This window comes from Mobula birostris, chromosome 24 (genome assembly GCF_030028105.1).
Source record: "Mobula birostris isolate sMobBir1 chromosome 24, sMobBir1.hap1, whole genome shotgun sequence".
NCBI lineage: Eukaryota > Metazoa > Chordata > Chondrichthyes > Myliobatiformes > Myliobatidae > Mobula > Mobula birostris.
Window position 1 is genome coordinate 5313302 of NC_092393.1, and position 22555 is coordinate 5335856.

The 22555-nt window shown below is 44.4% G+C and overlaps 1 protein-coding gene across 1 annotated transcript in view; it reads right to left on the reverse strand.

Moving 5' to 3' along the window:
• ddx41 (DEAD-box helicase 41) overlaps positions 1–22555 on the reverse strand; it is a 62534-nt gene that overhangs the window by 9044 nt on the left and 30935 nt on the right. The window contains exons 9-12 of the mRNA XM_072242056.1: positions 17551–17687; positions 16614–16776; positions 15651–15782; positions 14645–14716 (exon numbers count right to left, since the gene is read on the reverse strand). Coding sequence (XP_072098157.1) covers positions 14645–14716; positions 15651–15782; positions 16614–16776; positions 17551–17687 — 504 coding nt within the window. The remainder of the gene's footprint in view (positions 1–14644; positions 14717–15650; positions 15783–16613; positions 16777–17550; positions 17688–22555) is intronic.

Sequence of the window (22555 nt, forward strand, 5' to 3'; positions counted from 1 at the left end):
GTCCTGGGGATTTATCCACTTTAATTTGCCTCAAGATAGCAAGCACCTCCTCCTTTTCAATCTGTACAGTTTCCATGATCTCACTACTTGTCTCCCTTAATTCCATAGACTTCTTGCCAGTTTCCTTAGTAAATACAGACGCAAAAAAACCATTTAAGATCTCCCCCATTTCTTTTGGTTCTGCAACATAGCTGACCACTCTGATCTTCAAGAGGACCAATTTTATCCCTTTCAATCCTTTTACTCTTAATATACCTGTAAAAGCTCTTTGGATTATCCTTCACTTTGACTGCCAAGGCAACCTCATGTCTTCTTTTAGCCCTCCTGATTTCTTTCTTAAGTATTTTCTTGCACTTCTTATACTCCTCAAGCACCTTATTTACTCCCTGTTTCCTATACATGTCATACAACTCTCTCTTCTTCTTTATCAGAGTTGCAATATCCCTTGAGAACCAAGGTTCCTTATTCCTATTCACTTTGCCTTTAATCCTGACAGGAACATACAAGCTCTGCACTCTCAAAATTTCTCCTTTGAAGGCTTCCCACTTACCGATCACATCCTTGCCAGAGAACAACCTGTTCCAATCCACGCTTTTTAGATCCTTTCTCATTTCTTCAAATTTGGCCTTCTTCCAGTTTAGAACCTCAACCCTAGGACCAGATCTATCCTTGTCCATGATCAAGTTGAAACTAATGGTGTTATGAGCACTGGAACCAAAGTGCTCCCCTACACAGACTTCCGTCACTTTACACCTTTCTTCAGAATTTATTTTTCTGTAGTTTCTTCAGATATAGCACCTTATCATATTCTCTGTAATTTTGATTGCAACCTCAAATTCTTTGTTTAATACAGTCTGGATTGACTGTGGTTCCATTTTTAGAATATGTATATTGTCATACTTGCTCTGTCTCTCTCACTCACTCACACTCACACACACACACACGATGAGCATTGTAATATTTTCAGGGGCTCAGCTAGGGAACTGTGTACAATGTGGAATGATTTATTGCCTTTGTGAGAGGTCACTACTGAGGGTGCATAACACTGAATGTGACAGAGGGAAGTGTAACAATCTTATTTCTGTAAAGAGATGAGGTAGAACCTCATCACAGATACATGGATGAGCACTTAAAAAGCTGTAACCTACAAGACTGCAGATCAGGAAAAGGGAAGTGAAGATAACTTTAGTAGCTGCAATTTTGCTCAGCAAGGACACGTTAGGCCAATTGGCTTCATATAGAACATAGAAATCTACAGCACGTTACAGGCCCTTTGGCCCACAATGTTGTGCTGACCATGTAATCTACTCTAGAAACTGCCTAGAATTTCCCTACCGCACAGCCCTCTGTTTTTCTAAGCTCCATGTACTTATCTGAGAGTCTCTTAAAAGACCCTATTGTATCCACCGCTACCAACACACCATATGCCTTCTTAGGAACACTGACAACCTGCACAGCAGCTTTCAGCGTCCTACGGACCTGGACCCCAAAATCTCTCTGATTCTCCACACTGCCAAGAGTCTTACCATTAATACTATATTCTGTCAAAATTTGACCTACCAAAGTGAACCACTTCACACCAGTCTGGGTTGAACACCATCTGCCACTTCTCAGCCCAGTTCCACATCCTATCAATGTCCCGCCGTAACCTCTAACAGCCCTCCACACTATCCACAGCACCCCCAACCTTTGTGTCATCAGCAAACTTACTAACTCATCCCTCCACTTCCTCGTCACCGACCTCATTGCAGAATACGATCCCTCTACAACCACGCATTCACAAAGCAAGGTCTCCTTGGATCCCATGCCTCTTTACTTTCTGAATGAGCCTTGCGTGGGGAACCTTATCAAATGCCTGACTGAAATCCATATACACTACATCCACTGCTCTACTTTATCAATGTGTTTTGTTACATCCTTAAAGAATTCCATCAGGCTCGTAAGGCACGACCTGCCCTTGACAAAGCTGACTATCCCTACTCAGAATATGTCTCTCCAAATGCTCATAAATCCTGCCTCTCAGGATCTTCAACAACTTGCCCACCACTGAAGTAAGAATCAGAATAAAAATCAGGTTTATTATCACCGGCATGTGACGTGAAGTTTGTTAACTTAGCAACAGCAGTTCAATGCAATACATAATATAGTCATTGTCATACTTTATTGATCCCGGGGGAAATTGGTTAAATTGGTTAAAAGAGAGAAAAAAAATAATAAATCAATCAATTACAGTATACGTATATTGAATAGATTTAAAAAATGTGCAAAAAACAGAAATACCGTGTATTAAAAAAAGTGAGGTAGTGTCCAAAGGTTCAATGTCCATTTAGGAATCAGATGGCAGAGGGGAAGAAGCTGTTCCTGAATCGCTGAGTGTGCCTTCAGGCTTCTGTACCTCCTACCTGATGGTAACAGTGAGAAAAGGGCATCCACGGTGCATCCACAAAAGTTTTTGAGTGTATTTGTTGACATGCCAAATCTCTTCAAACTCCTAATGAAGTATAGTCACTATCTTGCCTTCTTTATAACAACATCGATATGTTGGGACCACGTTAGATCCTCAGAGATCTTGACACCCAGGAACTTGAAACTGCTCACTTCTGATCCCTCTATGAGTATTGGTATGTGTTCCTTCGTCTTACCCTTCCTGAAGTCCACAATCAGCTCTTTCATCTTACTGACGTTGAGTGCCAGGTTGTTGCTGTGGCACCACTCCACTAGTTGGCATACCTCACTCTTGTACGCCTTCCTGTCACCACCTGAGATTCTACCAACAAATGGTTGCATTGTCAGCAAATGTATAGATGGTATTTGAGCTATGCCTAGCCACACAGTCATGGGTATAGAGAGAGTAGAGCAGTGGGCTAAGCACACACCCGAGGTGCGCCAGTGTTGATCATCAGCGAGGAGGAGATGTTATCACCAAACCGCACAGATTGTGGTCTTCCAGTTAAGAAGTCAAGGATCCAATTGCAGAGGGAGGTACAGAGGCCCAGGTTCTGCAACTTCTCAATCAGGATTGTGGGAATGATGGTATTAAAACCGGAGCTATAGTCAATGAACAGCATCCTGACGGGTGTTTGTGTTGTCCAGGTGGTCTAAAGCCGTGTAGAGAGCCATTGAGATTGCATCTGCCATTGACCTATTGTGGTGATAGGCAAATTGCAGTGGGTCCAGGTCCTTGCTGAGGCAGGAGTTCAGTCTAGTCATGACCAACCTCTCAAAGTATTTCATCACTGTCGATGTGAGTGCTACCGGGTGATAGCCATTAAGGCAGCTCACATTATTCTTCTTAGGCACTGCTATAATTGTTGCCTTTTTGAAGCAAGTGGGAACTTCCGGCCATAGCAGTGAGAAGTGAAAATGTTTCTGAATACTCCCGCTAGTTGGTTGGCACAGGTTTTCAGAGCCTTACCAGGTACTCCATCAGGACCTTCCGCCTTGCGAGGGTTCACTGTCTTTAAAGACAGCCTAACATTGGCCTCTGAGACAGAGATCACAGGGTCATCAGGTGCAGCAGGGATCTTCACAGCTGTAGTTATATTCTCCCTTTCAAAGAGGGCATAGGAGGTGTTGAGTTCATCTGGTAGTGAAACATCATTGCCATTCATGCTATTGGATTAGCTTTATAGAAAGTAATGTCTTGCAAACCCTGCCAGAGTTGACATACATCCGATGTCAGCTTCAACCTCGTTTGAAATTGTCTCTTCGCCCTTGAAATAACCCTCCACAAATCATACCTGGTTTTCTGGTACAAGCCTGGGTCGCCAGATTTGAATGCCACAGATCTAGCTTTCAGCAGACAACGTACCTCCTGGTTCATCCACAGCTTTTGGTTTGGGAATGTACAGTAAATCTTTGTAGGCACACACTCATCCACACAGGTTTTAATGAAGTCGGTAACAACTGCAGCACACTCATCCAGGTTTGAAGATGAATCTCTGAATACAGTCCAGTCCACTGATTCAAAGCAGTCCTGTAGGTGCTCCTGTGCTTCCCCTGTCCAAATCTTCTTGGTCCTCACCATTGGTGCTCCAGTCTTCAGTCTCTGCCTATACTCAGGGAGTAGAAGTACAGCCAGGTGATCAGACTTCCCGAAGTGAGGGCGTGGAATAGCGCGGTAGGCATTCTTGATGGTGGTGTAGCCATTGTTGTTGTTTCCTCTGGTATTGCAAGTGATTTGTTGATGGTAGTTGCTTAGTGATTTTTTTCAGACTGGCCTGGTTGAAATCTCCCTAAACAATGGTGAAGGCGTTAGAGTGTGCTGTTTCATGCATGTTGATCCCATTGCTCAGATCATCTGAAGCCTGACTGACACTGGCCTGAGCTGGAATGTAAACTGCTACCAGAATGACCCCAGAGAACTCCCGTGGTAGATAAAAAGGACGGCACTTTACTGCTAGATATTCCTGGTCTGGTGAGCAGAACTGGGACAGTACTGATATATTTGTGCAGCAAGAAGAGTTGATCATGAGGCATACTCCTCCACCTCTGCTTTTGAGAGACCCTATAGATCTATCCTGACAATGTATAGTAAACCCGTTGATCTGAATCGCTGCATCCGGTACGGAAGGGGTTAACCAGGATTCTGTAAATCAAAGGACACTTGCAGTCCTAATATTCCCTCTGATTCAGCACCCTGGCTCTGAGATAATTGATTATATTCACCAGAGACTGGAGTTTGCCAGCAAGATAATTGGTATAGGCAGTTTAAAACCCCGTTTTCTTAAACGCACTTGTAACCCCGCCCTGCACCAGCGCTTCCTCCGAGGTGTCCTACGTGGGCACTTCTGACCACAATCGGTGTTGTTTCTGTCAGTTTTAAGCAGTGGTCATTTGTTTAAACACATTAAGACATCTTTGTTGACTGTACCGACCTTGGAAGCAGTTGTGCTTTTTAGCTGTATCAGGCTGAAACGGGAATATTGAATCGTATCCATTGAGAGTACTGCTGCTACTCGAGTCGTGCCTGGGCGCATCGGAAAACTCACTGGTCTATAATTTCCTGGGTTATCTCTACCACCTTTCTTGATCCTCAAATCCTCTGGTACTTCTCCCGTCCTTATTGATAATGCACTCACTTCCCAGAGCAGCCTGGGGTATACCTCGTCTGGTCCCGGCGACATCTAACTTAATGCTTTTCAAAAGCTCCAGCACATCCTCTTTCTTAACATATATATGCTCAAGTGTTTTAGTCTGCTGTAAGTCATCTCCACAATTGCCAAGGTCCTTTTCCCTGGTGAATACTGAAGCAAAGTATTCATTAAGTACCACCGCTACCTTCTCCGGCTCCACGCATGTTTCCACTCTCACACCTGATCGGTCCTATTCTCACATGGCTCATTCTCTTGCTCTTCACATACATGTGGAATGCCTTGGCACTTTCCTTAATCTTGCTCACCAAAGCCTTCTCATGGCTCCTTCTAGCCCTCCTAATTTCACTCTTAAACTCTTTTCTGGCAACCTTGTAATTTTCTAGAGCTCTAGCTGTACTAGTTTCTTGAACCTTTTGCATGCTGTTCTTTTCTTAACTAGATTTTCCACATCCTTTGTACAACATGGTTCCTCTACTCTTCCATCCTTTCCCTGCCTCAATGGAACATACCTATGAAGAACACCGTGCAGAACATTTGCCACATGTCTGTCGTTCATTTCCCTGAGAAAATCTGCTCCAAATTTATGCTCCCAAGTTCCTGCCTAATATCATCATATTTCCCCCTACCCCAATTAAATGGTTTCCCAAATTGACTGCTCCTATCCCTCTCCAGCACTATGGCAAAGGAACACAGAACATAGAATAGTACAGCACATTACAGGCCCTTCCGTCCACAATGTTGTGCCGACCCTCAAACCCTGCCTCCCATAGAAACCCCCACCTTAAATTCCTCCATATACCTGTCTAGTAGTCCCTTCTTAAACTTCACGAGTGTATCTGCCTCCACCACTGACTCAGGCAGTGCATTCCATGCACCAACCACTCTCTGAGTAAAAAACCTTCCTCTAATATCCCCCTTGAACTTCCCACTCCTTACCTTAAAACCATGTCCTCTTGAATTGAGCAGTGGTGCCCTGGGGAAGAGGCATTGGTTATCCACTCTATCTATTCCTCTTATTATCTTGTACACCTCTATCATGTCTCCTCTCATCCTCCTTCTCTCCAAAGAGTAAAGCCCTAGCTCCCTTAATCTCTGATCATAATGCATACTCTCTAAACCAGGCAGCTTCTTGGTAAATCTCCTCTGTACCCTTTACAATGCTTCCACATCCTTCCTGTAGTGAGGGGACCAGAACTGGACACAGTACTCCAAGTGTGGCCTAACCAGAGTTTTATAGAGCTGCATCATTACATCGCAACTCTTAAACTCTATCCCTCGACTTATGAAAGCTAACAACCCATAAGCTTTCTTAACTACCCTATCCAGCTGTGAGGCAACTTTCAGGGATCTGTGGAAACATAGAAACATAGAAAATAGGTGCAGGAGTAGGCCATTCGGCCCTTCGAGCGTGCACCGCCATTTATTATGATCATGGCTGATCATCCAACTCAGAACCCTGCACCAGCCTTCCCTCCATACCCCCTGATCCCCATAGCCACAAGGGCCATATCTAACTCCCTCTTAAATATAGCCAATGAACTGGCCTCAACTGTTTCCTGTGGCAGAGAATTCCACAGATTCACCACTCTCTGTGTGAAGAGTTTTTCCTAATCTCGGTCCTAAAAGGCTTCCCCTTTATCCTCAAACTGTGACCCCTCGTTCTGGACTTCCCCAACATCGGGAACAATCTTCCTGCATCTAGCCTGTCCAATCCCTTTAGGATTTTATACATTTCAATCAGATCCCCCCTCAATCTTCTAAATTCCATCGAGTACAAGCCCAGTTCATCCAGTCTTTCTTCATATGAAAGTCCTGCCATCCCAGGAATCAATCTGGTGAACCTTCTTTGTACTCCCTCTATGGCAAGGATGTCTTTCCTCAGATTAGGGGACCAAAACTGCACACAATACTCCAGGTGTGGTCTCACCAAGGCCTTGTACAACTGCAGCAGTACCTCCCTGCTCCTGTACTCGAATCCTCTCGCTATAAATGCCAGCATACCATTCGCCTTTTTCACCGCCTGCTGTACCTGCATGCCCACTTTCAATGACTGGTGTATAATGACACCCAGGTCTCGTTGCACCTCCCCTTTCCCTAATCAGCCACCATTCAGATAATAATCTGTTTTTGCCATTTTTGCCACCAAAGTGGATAACTTCACATTTATCCACATTAAATTGTATCTGCCATGAATTTGCCCACTCACCCAACCTATCCAAGTCACTCTGCATCCTCTTAGCATCCTCCTCACAGCTAACACTGCCACCCAGCTTCGTGTCATCCGCAAGCTTGGAAATGCTGCATTTAATTCCCTCATCCAAGTCATTAATATATATTGTAAACAACTGGGGTCCCAGCACTGAGCCTTGCGGTACCTCACTAGTCACTGCCTGCCATTCTGAAAAGGTCTTGTTTATTCCCACTCTTTGCTTCCTGTCTGCTAACCAATTCTCTATCCACATCAATACCTTACCCCCAATACCGTGTGCTTTAAGTTTGCACACTAATCTCCTGTGTGGGACCTTGTCAAAAGCCTTTTGAAAATCCAAATATACCACATCCACTGGTTCTCCCCTATCCACTCTACTAGTTACATCCTGAAAAAATTCTATGAGATTCGTCAGACATGATTTTCCTTTCACAAATCCATGCTGACTTTGTCCGATGATTTCACCGCTTTCCAAATGTGCTGTTATCACATCTTTGATAACTGACTCCAGCAGTTTCCCCACCACCGACGTTAGGCTAACCGGTCTATAATTCCCCGGTTTCTCTCTCCCTCCTTTTTTAAAAAGTGGGGTTACATTAGCCACCCTCCAATCCTCAGGAACTAGTCCAGAATCTAACAAGTTTTGAAAAATTATCACTAATGCATCCACTATTTCTTGGGCTACTTCCTTAAGCACTCTGGGATGCAGACCATCTGGCCCTGAGGATTTATCTGCCTTTAATCCCTTCAATTTACCCAACACCACTTCCCTACTAACATGTATTTTGCTTAGTTCCTCCATCTCACTGGACCTTCTGTCCCCAACTATTTCTGGAAGATTATTTATGTCCTCTTTAGTGAAGACAGAACCAAAGTAATTATTCAATTGGTCTGCCATGTCCTTGTTCCCCATAAGCAATTCACCTGTTTCTGTCTGCAGGGGACCTACATTTGTCTTAACCAATCTTTTTCTTTTTACATATCTATAAAAGCTTTTACAGTCAGTTTTTATGTTCCCTGCCACTTTTCTCTCATAATCTTTTTTCCCCTTCCTAATTAAGCCCTTTGTCCTCCTCTGCTGAACTCTGAATTTCTCCCAGTCCTCAGGTGAGCCACTTTTTCTGGCTAATTTGTATGCTTCTTCTTTGGAATTGATACTATCCCTAATTTCTCTTGTCAGCCACGGGTGCACTACCTCCCTTGATTTATTCTTTTGCCAAACTGGGATGAACAATTGTTGTAGTTCATCCATGCAATCTTTAAATGCTTGCCATTGCATATCCACCGTCAATCCTTTAAGTGTCATTTGCCAGTCTATCTTAGCTAATTCACGTCTCATACCTTCAAAGTTACCCCTCTTTAAGTTCAGAACCTTTGTTTCTGAATTAACTATGTCACTCTCCACCTTAATGAAGAATTCCACCATATTATGGTCACTCTTACCCAAGGGGCCTCTCACGACAAGATTGCTAATTAACCCTTCCTCATTGCTCAAAACCCAGTCTAGAATAGCCTGCTCTCTAGTTGGTTCCTCGACATGTTGGTTCAAAAAACCATCCCGCATACATTCCAAGAAATCCTCTTCCTCAGCACCTTTACCAATTTGGTTCACCCAATCTACATGTAGATTGAAGTCACCCATTATAACTGCTGTTCCTTTATTGCACACATTTCTAATTTCCCGTTTAATACCATCTCCGACCTCACTACTACTGTTAGGTGGCCTGTACACAACTCCCACCAGCGTTTTCTGCCCCTTAGTGTTACGCAGCTCTACCCATATCGATTCCACATCTTCCCGGCTTATGTCCTTCCTTTCCATTGTATTAATCTCACCTTCAACCAGCAACGCCACCCCACCTCCTTTTCTTTCATGTCTATCCCTCCTGAATATTGAATATCCCTGAACGTTGAGCTCCCATCCTTGGTCACCCTGGGGCCATGTCTCTGTGATCCCAACTATATCATAATTATTAATAACAATCTGCACTTTCAATTCATCCACCTTGTTACAAATGCTCCTTGCATTGACACACAAAGCCTTCAGGCGCTCTTTTACAACTCTCTTAGCCGTTATACAATTATGTTGAAAAGTGGCCCTTTTTGATGCTTGCCCTGGATTTGTCGGCCTGCCACTTTTACTTTTCTCCTTACTACTTTTTGCTTCTACCCTCACTTTACACCCCTCTGTCTCTTTGCACTGGTTCCCATCCTCCTGTTGTGAACTAACCTCCTCTCACCTAGCCTCTTTAATTTGATTCCCACCCCCCAACCATTCTAGTTTAAAGTCACCTCAGTAGCCCTCGCTAATCTCCCTGCCAGGATATTGGTCCCCCTAGGATTCAAGTGTAACCCGTCCTTTTTGTACAGGTCACGCCTGCGCCAAAAGAAGTCCCAATGATCCAAAAACTTGAATCCCTGCCTCCTGCTCCAATCCTTCAGCCACGCATTTATCCTCCACCTCATCGCATTCCTACTCTCACTGTCGCGTGGCACAGGCAGTAATTCCGAGATTACTACCTTTGCGGTCCTTTTTCTCAACTCCCTTCCTAGCTCCCTATATTCTCCTTTCAGGACCTCTTCCCTTTTCCTACCTATGTCATTGGTACCTCAAGATCCCTCTGCTCCTCCACACTACCAAGTATCCTTCCATTTACTTTGTACTCTGCCTTGGAGTTTGTTCTTCCAAAGTGTACCACCTCACACTTCTCCGGGTTGAACTCCATCTGCCACTTCTCAGCCCACTTCTGCATCCTGTCAATGTCTCTCTGCAATCTTTGACAACCCTCTACACTATCTACAACACCACCAACCTTTGTGTCGTCTGCAAACTTACCAACCAACCTACCCTTCTACCCCCACATCCAGGTCGTTAATAAAAATCACGAAAAGTAGAGGTCCCAGAACAGATCCTTGTGGGACACCACTAGTCACAATCCTCCAATCTGAATGTACTCCCTCCACCACCACCCTCTGCCTTCTGCAGGCAAGCCAATTCTGAATCCACCTGGCCAAATTTCCCTGGATCCCATACCTTCTGACTTTCTGAATAAGCCTACTGTGTGGAACCTTGTTAAGTGCCTCACTAAAATCCATATAGATCACATCCAGTGCACTAGCCTCATCTGTATGTCTGGTCACCTCCTCAAAGAACTCTATCAGGCTTGTTAGACATGATCTGCCCTTCACAAAGCCAAGCTAACTGTCCATGATCAGACCATGCTTCTCTAAATGCCCATAGATCCTATCTCTAAGAATCTTTTCCAACAGCTTTCCCACCACAGATGTAAGGCTCACTCGTCTATAATTACCCAGACTATCCCTACTATCTTTTTTGAACAAGGGGACAACATTCGCCTCCCTCCAAATCTCCGGTACCACTCTCGTGGACGAGAACATAAAAATCCTAGCCAGAGGCTCAGCAATCTCTTCTCTCGCCTCATGGAGCAGCCTGGGGAATATTCCGTCAGGCCCCGGGGACTTATCTGTCCTAATGTATTTTAGCAACTCCAACACCTCCTCTCCCTTAATATCAACATGCTCCAGAACATCAACCTCACTCATTTTGTCCTCACCATCATCAAGTTCCCACTCATTGGTGAATACCGAAGAGAAGTATTCATTGAGGACCTCGCTCACTTCCACAGCCTCCAGGCACATCTTCACACCTTTATCTCTAATCAGTCCTACCTTCACTCCTGTCATCCTTTTGTTCTTCACGTAATTGAAGAATGCCTTAGGGTTTTCCTTTACCCTACTCACCAAGGCCTTCTCATGCCCCCTTCTTGCTCTCCTCAGCCCCTTCTTAAGCTCCTTTCTTGCTACTCTATATTCCTCAATAAACCCATCTGATCCTTGCTTCCTAAACCTCATGTATGCTGCCTTCTTCCACCTGACTAGATTTTCCACCTCACTTGTCATCCATGGTGCCTTCACCCTACCATTCTTTATCTTCCTCACCAGGACAAATTTATCCCTAACATCCTGCAAGAGATCTCTAAATATCGACCACATGTCCATCGTACATTTCCCTGCAAAAACATCATCCCAATTCACACCCACAAGTTCTAGCCTTATAGCCTCATAATTTGCCCTTCCCCAATTAAAGTTTTCCTGTCCTCTCTGATTCTATCCTTTTCCATGATAATGCTGAAGGCCAGGGAGCGGTGGTCACTATCCCCCAGATGCCCACCCACTGAGAGATCTGTGGCCTGACCCAGTTCATTACCTAGTACTAGATCTAGTGTGGCATTCCCCCTAGTCGGCTTGTCCACATACTGTGACAGGAATCCGTCCTGGACACACTTAACAAACTCTGCCCCGTCTAAACCATTGGAACTAATCAGGTGCCAATCAATATTAGGGAAGTTAAAGTCACCCATGATAACAACCCTGTTATTTTTGCACCTTTCCAAAGACAGAGTTGCGATCACTACCTCCAAAATGCTCTCCCACTGAGAGATCTGACACCTGACCAGGTTCATTTCCTCTCCTCTAGTTGGCTTTTCTACATATTGCATCAGGAAACCTTCTTGAACACACCTAACAAACCCCACCACATCAAAACCTCTTGCTCTAAGGAGATGCCAGTCAATATTAGAAAGTTAAAATCTCCCATCACAACAATCCTATTATTATTGCACCGTTCCAGAATTTGCTTCCTTATCTGCTCCTCGATATCCCTGTTTCTATGGGGGGGGGGGGGGGGGGTCTAAAAAAAACACTCAGTACGGTTATTACTCCCGTCCTGTTTCTAAATTCCACCCAGAGAGACTCAGTAGATAATCCTTCCATGACTTCCTCCTTTTCTGCAGTTATGATACTATCCCTTATTAGCAATGCACTCCTCACCTCTTTCGTTTCCCTCCCTGTTCTTTTGGAAACATCTAAAGCCTGGCAGTCAGCAGTCATTCCTGCCCCTGATACATCCAAGTCTCCGTAATGGCCACAACTTCATAGTTTCGCATATTGATCCAAGCTCTAAGTCCATCCACCTTGCTTGTGAAGCTCTTTCCATTAAAATAGACACATCTCAAACCATCAGGCTAAGTGCATCTTTGCTCTATGGTCTGCCTATCCTTCTTCACAAACTCCCGGCAAGCTAACTCTACTTGTGGCTTCTGGTGGCATTGTAAATTTCTACACACCTTTATACATTCATGATGCACACCCAACGGAGCACACAGGTGAAGCCCAAATACAGCTGTGCATTAACACCTTCACACATGTACAAATAGGCACCCACAAACGTGAAAAAATACACTTGGGTAAATACACAAGTATAGACACATACACACAGGTATTCATGCACTTTACATAACCTGACGAAGCATTCCAAAGCAGCTTCACAGGAATGTTGTCAAATAAGTGATATCAACCTTGTGTCCAAGTTGGTGCACAAGTGACAAATGGAATTCAGTATCGCAGCTTAAGATAATGAATCTGCAGACAGCAAACAAATCAAGGGAATAATGGGATACTAACAAGTAAAGTGCAGACAGGCAGAGGAAATTTGGAGCAGATGCCTTTCATTTTGAAGGCAGTAGTGAAGGGGAGAAAATGGCGATGTCTGTGTTTAGCTGCCAGAACATATAACATTTAGAAGACCAAACAAGAACTTCACAAAATAGTTTCGGGGCCACAGCTAGGGAACTGTGTACAAGGCGGAATGATTTATTGCCTTTGTGTGAGAGGTCACTACCTGGGGTGCGTAACACTGAATGTGTCAGAGCAAAGTGTAACAATCTTATTTCTGTAAAGAAACACATGGATGAGTACTTGGAAAAGCTGTAACAAGCCTGAAAATCGGGAAAAGGGAAGTGAAGGTAACTTTAGTAGCTCCAATTTTGCTCAGTAAGGTCATGTTGGGCTAATTGGCTTCTGGCGGTATTGTAAATTTCTGCAGATTTGTGAAGGTCTTATCGGCAAAGCTGCAGGAGATGATGTGACAATGGTTGAGTCAATGAGATGAAGAGGACAGGAGGTAATTAAAAAGGTAGAAGGTGCTCATTGAAGAATTCAAAAACAATGAGAACATTAAATCTGAGTTGTTGCTTCACTAAGCAACATAACCAACAAGTATGGGTGCAACAGAATGGGATGCATTACAAATAGAAACAGGCACAGCAGGGTTTTACTGATAAACATACAGAGGGTAGAATGAGGGTAACAGTCGGGGGCATTGGGAAACAATTTCTAGTAATAACACAGAAATGGGTGACGGCTTAAGCAGAACTGGGCAAATAATGGGGGAATTAAATGCTCTTAATAACACACAATTATGTAGATTGTAGCTTGAAGATGATCCTCTTCTAAAATACAACTTCTAGTTTGCAGACAGTTTGAGTTGCCAGGAAGAATGTGGAGTGGACTCAGTAAATGGGGAAGAGAGCTTATGCGAGGAACCTAAAGCCATAGCTCTATTATTTCTCAATACTTAATTGGGGGAAGTTTCTGCTTATCCTAGACAGGATGCTGGACAAGCAGTTAGAGAGCTGCTGCTGATATGGAGTAAAAAGAAGTACAGTGTTATTTATTTAGAGATGCAGGCCCTTCTGGCCCACTGATCCGCGCTGCCCACCAATTCAACCCTAGCCTAATCACAGGACAAGTCACAAAGACCAATTAGCCTACTGACCAGTCTACCTTTGGGCTGTTGGAGGAAAACGGAGCATCCGGAGCAAACACACACACATACATGGGATGAATGTACAAACTTTCTTACAGAAGATGCCAGAACTGAACTCCAAATTCTGATACCCCGAGCTATAATAGCATTGCACTAACCCCTGCACTACAGTGTGAAACCACTTCAGTAATTACAAGGGAGGCTATTAAGTGGCTATTATTAGAGGCTATCAAGGGAGGTATGAAGTAGGGCTGGGTCTCATCTGTGTATCTATGGAAATGGACACATTTTTGGATAATGTTATTGAATGGAAATACAGATGAGAAACTGGAGGGGCCCAAGAGCTTGAGGATACCACAGCTAATAGCCTGACACTGCTTTTAAAAAAATCTCAGTGTGGCCCCAAAACAGAAAACCTAAGAGTGGGGATGACAGGTCAAGGATGAAAATCTTCTTAGTCAGAGTTGCATTGGATGACATCAGTTTCAGTCTATTGCTGGAGGTTACAGCTGAATGGAAGAACACTGGCTAAGATGGAGACAGAACCTGGCGATGATGTGACAGATTGCAGGACAGATTTGAAAGTAGCTAAATTAGATACTTGGCTCGCTAAAGTTCAGCAAACCAGAGAGATGGCTGCCAGGTATTGATCTGGCCACTCGTTTCACATTCCACAGAGAGTCACAATAAAGAGGTGGAGTCTTCCTTTACCGGGGGTGGAGTCTTCTGCAGACATTCCAGTAAGTAAACCATCTTAGCTTCTTCCTTCACGTATTCGACTTCCTAAACACAAGCAGACATTACCTTGTCATTTACCATGCTGAGCACAAAAAAAACCCTCTCAAAGAAAACCATGTATCAGCCGTGAATAAGGAATTGTGGAAATCTTCCCACATGTATACCCCTATTTATTAAGTTCCAGAGATCCTCAGCTCACTGATCTCTTCAAAATGTGACACCCAAGAGGTTCCACGGAAGGGGACAATGAGAGACGGGTGGAACAGAAGGGTGGGGTGGAGGGGGAGAAAGGGACATCAGAGAATTGGAAGGTAAAGCATAGGCAAGGAATGGCAGGGAGGGATAGGGGTCAGGGAATTGAGTAAAGAGTTGAAGGGCAGAGAGAGATAGCAAAATTGGATAGGACGACAGTGAATGAAGGTGTACACAAAGAAACCAGCAGGAGCAGTGGAAAGAGCAGAGATGGGGAAGGAATGACAGCAAGAAGACAAGTTCAGGGTGGAAGTGGGATGGAGCAAAGGAAAGGAGGAATGGCAGGGTGTGGAGATGATAGAACAGAGGAACAGAGAAAAAATGGTAAAGGAAGAGAAGAAGATATGGAAGAGGTAAAACAATGAAAGGATAGACAAAAGGAGGTAAGAGAGCAAGCCGTGGTGAGAGAGAGCCTGGGCAGCAGAGGGCAAAGAAAGGAAGGGGAAGGGAGGAACCAGAGAAGTGAAGAAAAAAAAGGCGGTGGGGGTGAACAACGAAAGGAAGTCAGGGAGGCAGGTTGAGCACTTGAAACCTGTACCTGAAAGCTAGAGACTGGGGTGGGGAGGGGGAGTGGGAATAACTAATTTTTCATTGCAGTCACAATAGGGTGAATTCCCTCTTCCAATGCCACAATTTTTCATAATTTCTCAGAAAAAAATTTACATTTTGCCAAGAAGTTGAAGTTCTTGAAGTGGCATGTGGCCACTGCGCCATACATGGATCTCACCTGGATCACATCGAGGCTGGCAGCTCCAGCCCGACCCACGTTGATGGTGATGGGCTTCACGAGAGCACTCTTGGCAAAGTTCTGAATCTTCTTCGGCATTGTGGCACTGAAGAGAAGAGTCTGGCGCTGGCCCTGTAGGATGGACAGAGTGATGAGAACACAGCACCGTCAGGACTTACACCAGACCTGCTCAGGGAGGAAGCTGCTTCTATCAGAGTAAAGGGCAACAGCTGCAGAATGGCTGACTGAATCACTCGAAAACAACCCCGAAACAGAAGGGCACAGAGATCAATGTCAAAGTCAGTACTGGGACTGGGGGAGAACGAAAGAACGTTTAAAGCCATGGCTTGGAAAAGGGATAAACAAAATATTAATCCGACAATAACCAAATGACCAATCCTAGACAAAGAGCAAATAATCAAAGTACATTTATTATAAAAGTATGTATAATTGATACAACCTCAAGCTTCATCTCCTCCAAAATGTCAGTTTGTTAAAGTTGTCATTCCCCTTTACCTGAAGGAAATGGGTGGGGAAGAGACACCGTCCAGAGGGTGGCGGTGTCACACCCCTCCTTCCAGGGTGTGAAGTTTATTCCATCAGTGTGGAGGCTAGTTATTCTTATGATTTTGAGGTGGTTTTTCTTATTTTTTTCAGGGTATCAAGTTTGTTCTCTTTTTGCCCTGGGAGCCTAGACCAGTTGTACCCCTTCAATCGTGGGATTCAGATTGTTTATTATTTTAAGAAATGTGGCACCTTAATAAAGACTGGGTGGGGGCAGTAAGCTTGTGACTACATCTACCAAGAATTTTCTGACTGATTATGACGTGGATGCCATGTAGTAGAGGTGAGTAAATTTCATTCAGCTCCTACACATTTGCTCAATTCACCGCATTGTCACAGTTACTGGTTCCAGTGACACCAAACCTTCTCACTGAATGTTTTATCAGAGTAAGCTGTCACCTTAAAGTAGGAAAAGATGGTGCGGATGTCCTCCTCAAAGCCCATGTCTATCATCCTGTCTGCTTCATCCAGTGCCAGGTAGCGACAGATGTCCAAGCCAACCATCTTCTTCTGCAGGAGGTCCATCAGACGTCCAGGAGTAGCAACCATCATGTGCACACCTCTGCAGAGTTACAACCAGTAAATTCCAAATGTGCTAACAGACTTTCTCAAACCAAAATCCAAATCAGCTCCCAACAAATGTGATCATTCAGACCATCCTACAGACTGAATGATATTCCCAACCCTGGGTATGTCATTATTTCTTGGCATCACTGTGTCCCACCAAAATCCATTCACACTCTGAATCCCTCCAGCAGTCTTGGTGAAAAGTGATAATCTGCAGTTTCTGAAAGTCATTTGCAATTAAGAAAGGAATCAGCCTTAATGTCACTCCCACTGCAGGACTCCCCATTTCCTCAGACGCTGTGATCTCAACGAATTGCTGTACAGGCATGAAAGGCCAACAATCCCACTCCTGCTACACTTGTGTTCAATCTGCCCATGATTCATACGTGAAATGAAGTCATCTTTATTGTCCGATCCAGATTGACACTAGTTGTCCGCTGGCAGTGCCCTGCTCCTAACCAGGGTCCCCAGCAACACCCTGACAGATACGGTTTTTCTGTGCCCTGGCTGATATTGATTAACCAACTTCACTGAGAAGACTATTTGGCTATTTATCTCCTACTCTGCAAGGAGTCCCATCAAGTCAAATCCAACGTCATTATTCATTCTCTACTGAGTTTCAGTGCTGACCTTCATCACAGGGATGTGTATATTAACCTTTTCCTTTTTAACTTGTCTCAAAGCAACAAAGCCATTACATTCTCTCTCAGCATCAGGACAGAGCATGGCAGGAAAGGTTAACAATGGACTACTGAATCATCGCACTCACTGTTTGACAACCTCCATCTGCTCCTTGATGGACATGCCACCAATGCAGAGAGCACAGCGAAGCTGGGGAAAGCCCTCCTCTTGCAGCAAGCGGCAGTAATAGTCAATGATCCCATGGGTCTGTCTCGCTAATTCTCTCTGCATTGGGAAGGAAGGAACGTTGTTTCAGCCTACAAACATTCAGCTGCACAAACTGCACACATCAATATATCTCTGAATTACTGAAAACATCAGTTCCCATCAGCGACACCTGTACAGCAGTTGCAGGACACAAGATGGAATATGTTCGGTACACATTTAAACGGGCTGGAGTGTTGGGGGTGTGGCCAGGGCAGGCAACTGAAGGGAATAAGATGCCAGCTTTAGTGAGGCTTGGTTTGCAGTAGTTTTTGACATGGGTGGGAATTCAACCCACAGGTGATTGGTACAAGGCTTTATTGGTTTTCCTGTTTGAGGAGTCAAAAACTGGGGACGCTATAAAAAATTGGGAGGGTAGATGGGGAGGATGGTTGGAGGTGGTGTTTGGCTGAAGAACATGCAGTGCTAGAGTTAAGAGAGGAATAATGAGTAACAAAGACATTACAGAACTCTCTAACCGGGCAATTAAATGAGAAATGGACTTTAACAAAATAAACAGAAAACTAAAATGTCAACCATCCTTTAGAAAATAAGGAACGGGTGTGGGTAGAAACTGGTGAATAGACCCCTTAAAGGCAGAATCACGGGTGAACTAAAGTATTCAAAGTGTTCATGGAACACCAGGGATTACTTACAGGGCTATAGAGTTCAAAAGCAGTGATGCACGTCCTGGTCAGGCTGTACTTTCAGTGCAATGAATATAGTTCTAGTTTTTATACTGAAATAAATAGGCATAAAACCATCACAGAAAGTCCAAAAATAACAGTGCAAAACAGAGATCCTACTGTAGGGACAAGAGACTGCAGCTGCTGGAGTTTGCAGCAACACAATAAACTCCAGAGAAACTAAGTAGGTCAGGCAGCATCTGTGGAGAGAAGTGGATAATCCATGTTTTGGGTCGAGACCCTTTATCTGGGCAGTAAGAAAGAAGGGTTAACCCCATAGACAACCATTTCAATTCCACTTTCCATTCCCACACTGACATGCCTGTGACATGCATGATCTTTCACTACCAGGTCATGGCCAAGCAAAAACTAGAGGAAGAACACTTCATATTTTACCTAGACAATCTCCGACCTGGTGGCATGAACATCAAATTCTCAAGCTTGCAGTAACTGTCTGTCCCCTTTCCCTTTATTTTTCTTTCCTTTACTTCTCTCTTCCTGATGCAATTGGCCTCCACTGCTTTGTCTTTCGCCCACCTTCTCCATCTGCCCATTATCTACACTCTCCTCTCACTGGCTCCCCTCCCCTCCATTCCATCCCCCACCGTCCTCTCCTACCAGATTCCAAGTGTTTGAGATTTTTGTCATGTTCAGCTATCATCTCCCGGCTTCTATCATCTTTCCTGCCCTCATCTGCCCGTCCCCTCACTTGGATCCACCCATCACAAGCCAGCTCTTACTCCACACATTTCCCCCGCCTTTTTATACTTTATCACCCCACTTTCTTTCCAATTTAGATGAAGGGATTCAACCCAAATTGTCAACTGTTCAAAAAGGATCTTGTGCTTTCCTGGTAAATATGCATAACCCAAACGAGTTATTCAAGTCAAAGATGATCTGGGACGCAGGTCAGCTGGCGTTTACAGGATTCCCTGTGAATGTTGAGCAGCGTATTTCAGCCAGACGGGACACACAGTGGAAACCTGCATCAAGGAGCACAGGAGCTCTATCCATTTGGCGGTAGCAGAACACTGCATTTACAATGGCCATAGGATTGACTTCAATGGCACAAAACTACTGCTTGGTGGCTTTTGGGATGGCCTGGTGAAGGAAGCCATTGAAATAAAACTAGAGGAAAAGAATTTTAACAAAGACATATGTCTCGATCTAAGAAAGAACTGGAATTTGATTGTAAACAAGGTAGGAGAGCGGAAACCTAATTGGATGCAGACTAATCAATCAGGAGGGACAGACTATGGGGATATAAATACCACCAGACATGCCCAGGCATCATCTCTGAAGAAGATGGCAGAGTTTGTTATTGAAACATTTGTTATAATCGACATCTGTACTCAGCTGGAAGCCCGAGAAGAGTTTATTCATCAACTGTTGATTTTCCCTTCAGAGATGCAGCCTGACCTGCCGAGTTTTGCAGCGTTTCTTGGGATATTACTGCTATTAGCAAAGATTAAATAATCTGGCTTTTTTTTTTCTCTTTAAAGTGATTAAACCTAAGATTCCTGACAAAATGGTTTAACATTATAAATGGATTGGATGAGGTGGATGTGTGAGAATGTTTCTAATTAATGGGGAGTTCAAAGAGAACCTAAAATATAAGGTACTATATTGAATCAAACAGGGAGTCAGGGGGAAATTTCTTTAAACAGAAGAGAAAAAATTAACTACTTGCCGGAAAGTAATCGAGCCAAATGGCTTGAGTGTTTTTGAATAAAAATGGATCAAATACATGAAAAGGGAAATAAATTGCTATGCTGCAAAGCTGAGATGAGATAGATGGAGGGAGACTCTTAAGTACAGATTAATTGGGTTGAATGACTGTTTATTCTTTATAATTAATTTATAAAGTACAAAATACATTAAATTATGCTAAATCTATTTAAAACACTAGCACAGCCCTTGCTATAGTATTGTGTCCAAATCTGGGCACCATACAAGAGGAAGGACATTGAAGAGCTTTACAAGAATGAATTCAGCAAAGGACTTCAGTTCTAAGGAAAGACTGGAATCTGGAGTTGTTCTAACTAGAATACAGCGATTTGGTAGAGGTATTTAATAACATTAAGAGCTTAGATTTATAAACGAGAAGTTGATTTCAATAGCTGGAAAATTGGTACAGACTTGCAGCGACTAAGCAAAGAACCAGAAGGGACACAAGGAAGCTTCCAGGTCGGAGGAGGTGCGGCAGGTGAAGGAGCGAGTGCGGGGATTGGCTGAGAAGGAGCGGCTGATTTAAAAAGCCGGCGTGAGCAGCGAGCGAAACAGACCTTCCAGGTCGGAGCAGGCTCGGCAGGTGAAGCTAATGACTCAAATTATCAGCTGATATAAGCAAGGCTCACTCTAGGGGAGCGACCTTGTCCAGGGAAGTGCCTTGCGAGAAAAGTGCGAGTCTTTGGCTCGAGAGTCTTCGGCGAGGAGGCTGAGAGAGGAGACTATGCCACAGTTGGAGAGGGTGAGAAGTGGTGAAGAGATAAACGCTAGGCTGATTCAGTGTGCTGCGTGCATGATGTGGGAGGTCAGGGACACTGATAATGCCTCTGGATCCTACACCTGCGGAAAACGTGTCCAGATTCAGCTTCTGAAGGACCGTGCTGCAGCACTGGAGAGGAAACTGGATGACGTTACGTTCATTCGGGAGAACGTGAGTTTTCTGGACAGGACCTAGAGTGAGGTCATTACACCCAGGATACAGGAAGAGAGAAGGAGGACGATGATGAGCAAGGAAAGGATGCTTGAAGTACAGGAGACCCCGGGAGATGTGCCTCTCGTAAACAGGTTCTCCCTCTTGGAAGCTGTCGGGACAGAAGACAGTGCCAGTCTGAGAGGCAGACAGGTCTGTGAGTCAACAACTGGCGCTGAGGCAAAGCCGAGGAGACAGACGTCAGGCAGAGCCGTGGAGGTAGGGGATTCCATAGCGAGAGGTACAGAAAGGGGTTTCTGTGGCAACAGGCGAGACTTAAGGATGGTGTGTTGCCTCCCTGGTGCCGGGATCCAGGATGTCACGGACCGATTGCAGGGAATCCTCAAGAGTGAAGGTGAACATCTGGAAGTGGTGGTGCATGTCAGCACAAATGACGTGAGGAAGAAGAGGAAAGACATTCTACAGCGTGACTTCAGAGAACTCAGAAGAAGGCTGAAAAGCAGGACTTCCAGGGTGGTTATCTCCGGTTTGCTTCCAGTGCCCCGAGCTGGAGTGGTCAAGAACAGGAAGTTAATGGGTCTGAATGTGTGGCTGAGGAACTAGTGCAGGAAGTAAGGATTTACATTCTTGGACCACTGGGGTATGTTTCGGGGTAAGGACAAATTGTACAAAAGGGACAGGTTGCACCTTAATAAGCGGGGCACCAGCATTCTGGCAGGCAGGTTTGCCTCTGCAACACGGGTGTGTTTAAACTAAGTAGTGGGGGGGGAGATGAACTGGAAACATAAGGGTGGGGGTAAAGGGAAAGTGAGAATTAGAAAAGTTCAGAAAGACAGCAGAATCAACAGAGCAGAAAGCTCAAGAAGGGATCGTACAGTATGGCCAAGTGAAATAGGAATTGATATGGGAGGTGAGGGGAGTAATGAATTAAAAGTATTGTATATGAATGCACGGAGTATAAGAAATAAAGTGGATGAGTTGGATGCACAGTTGGAAATTGGTAAGTATGATGTTGTGGGAATAACAGAGACATGGCTTCAAGTGGACAGGGCCTGGGAAATGAATATTCAAGGGTATACGTCCTATCGAAAGGACAGACTGATGGGCACAGGGGATGGGGTGGCTCTGTTGGTGAGGAATGATATTCAGTCCCTTGCGAGGGGGGAACATAGAATCAGGAGACGTAGAGTCAGTATGGATAGAACTGAGAAATTCTAAGGGTTGAAAGACCCTAATGGGAGATATCTACAGGCCCCCAAACAGTAGTCTGGATGTAGGGTGTAAGTTGAATCAAGAGTCAAAATTGGCATGTCGCAAAGGTAATGCTACAGTTGTTATGGGGGACTTCAATATGCAGGGAGACTGGAGGAATCAGGTTAGTACTGGACCCCAAGAAAGGGGGTTTGTGGAGGGCCTCCGAGATGGATTCTTAGAACAGCTTATACTGGAGCCTACCAGAGAGAATGCAATTCTAGATTTAGTGTTGTGCAATGAACCGGATTTGATCAGGGACCTCGAGGTAAAGGAGCCATTAGGAGGTAGTG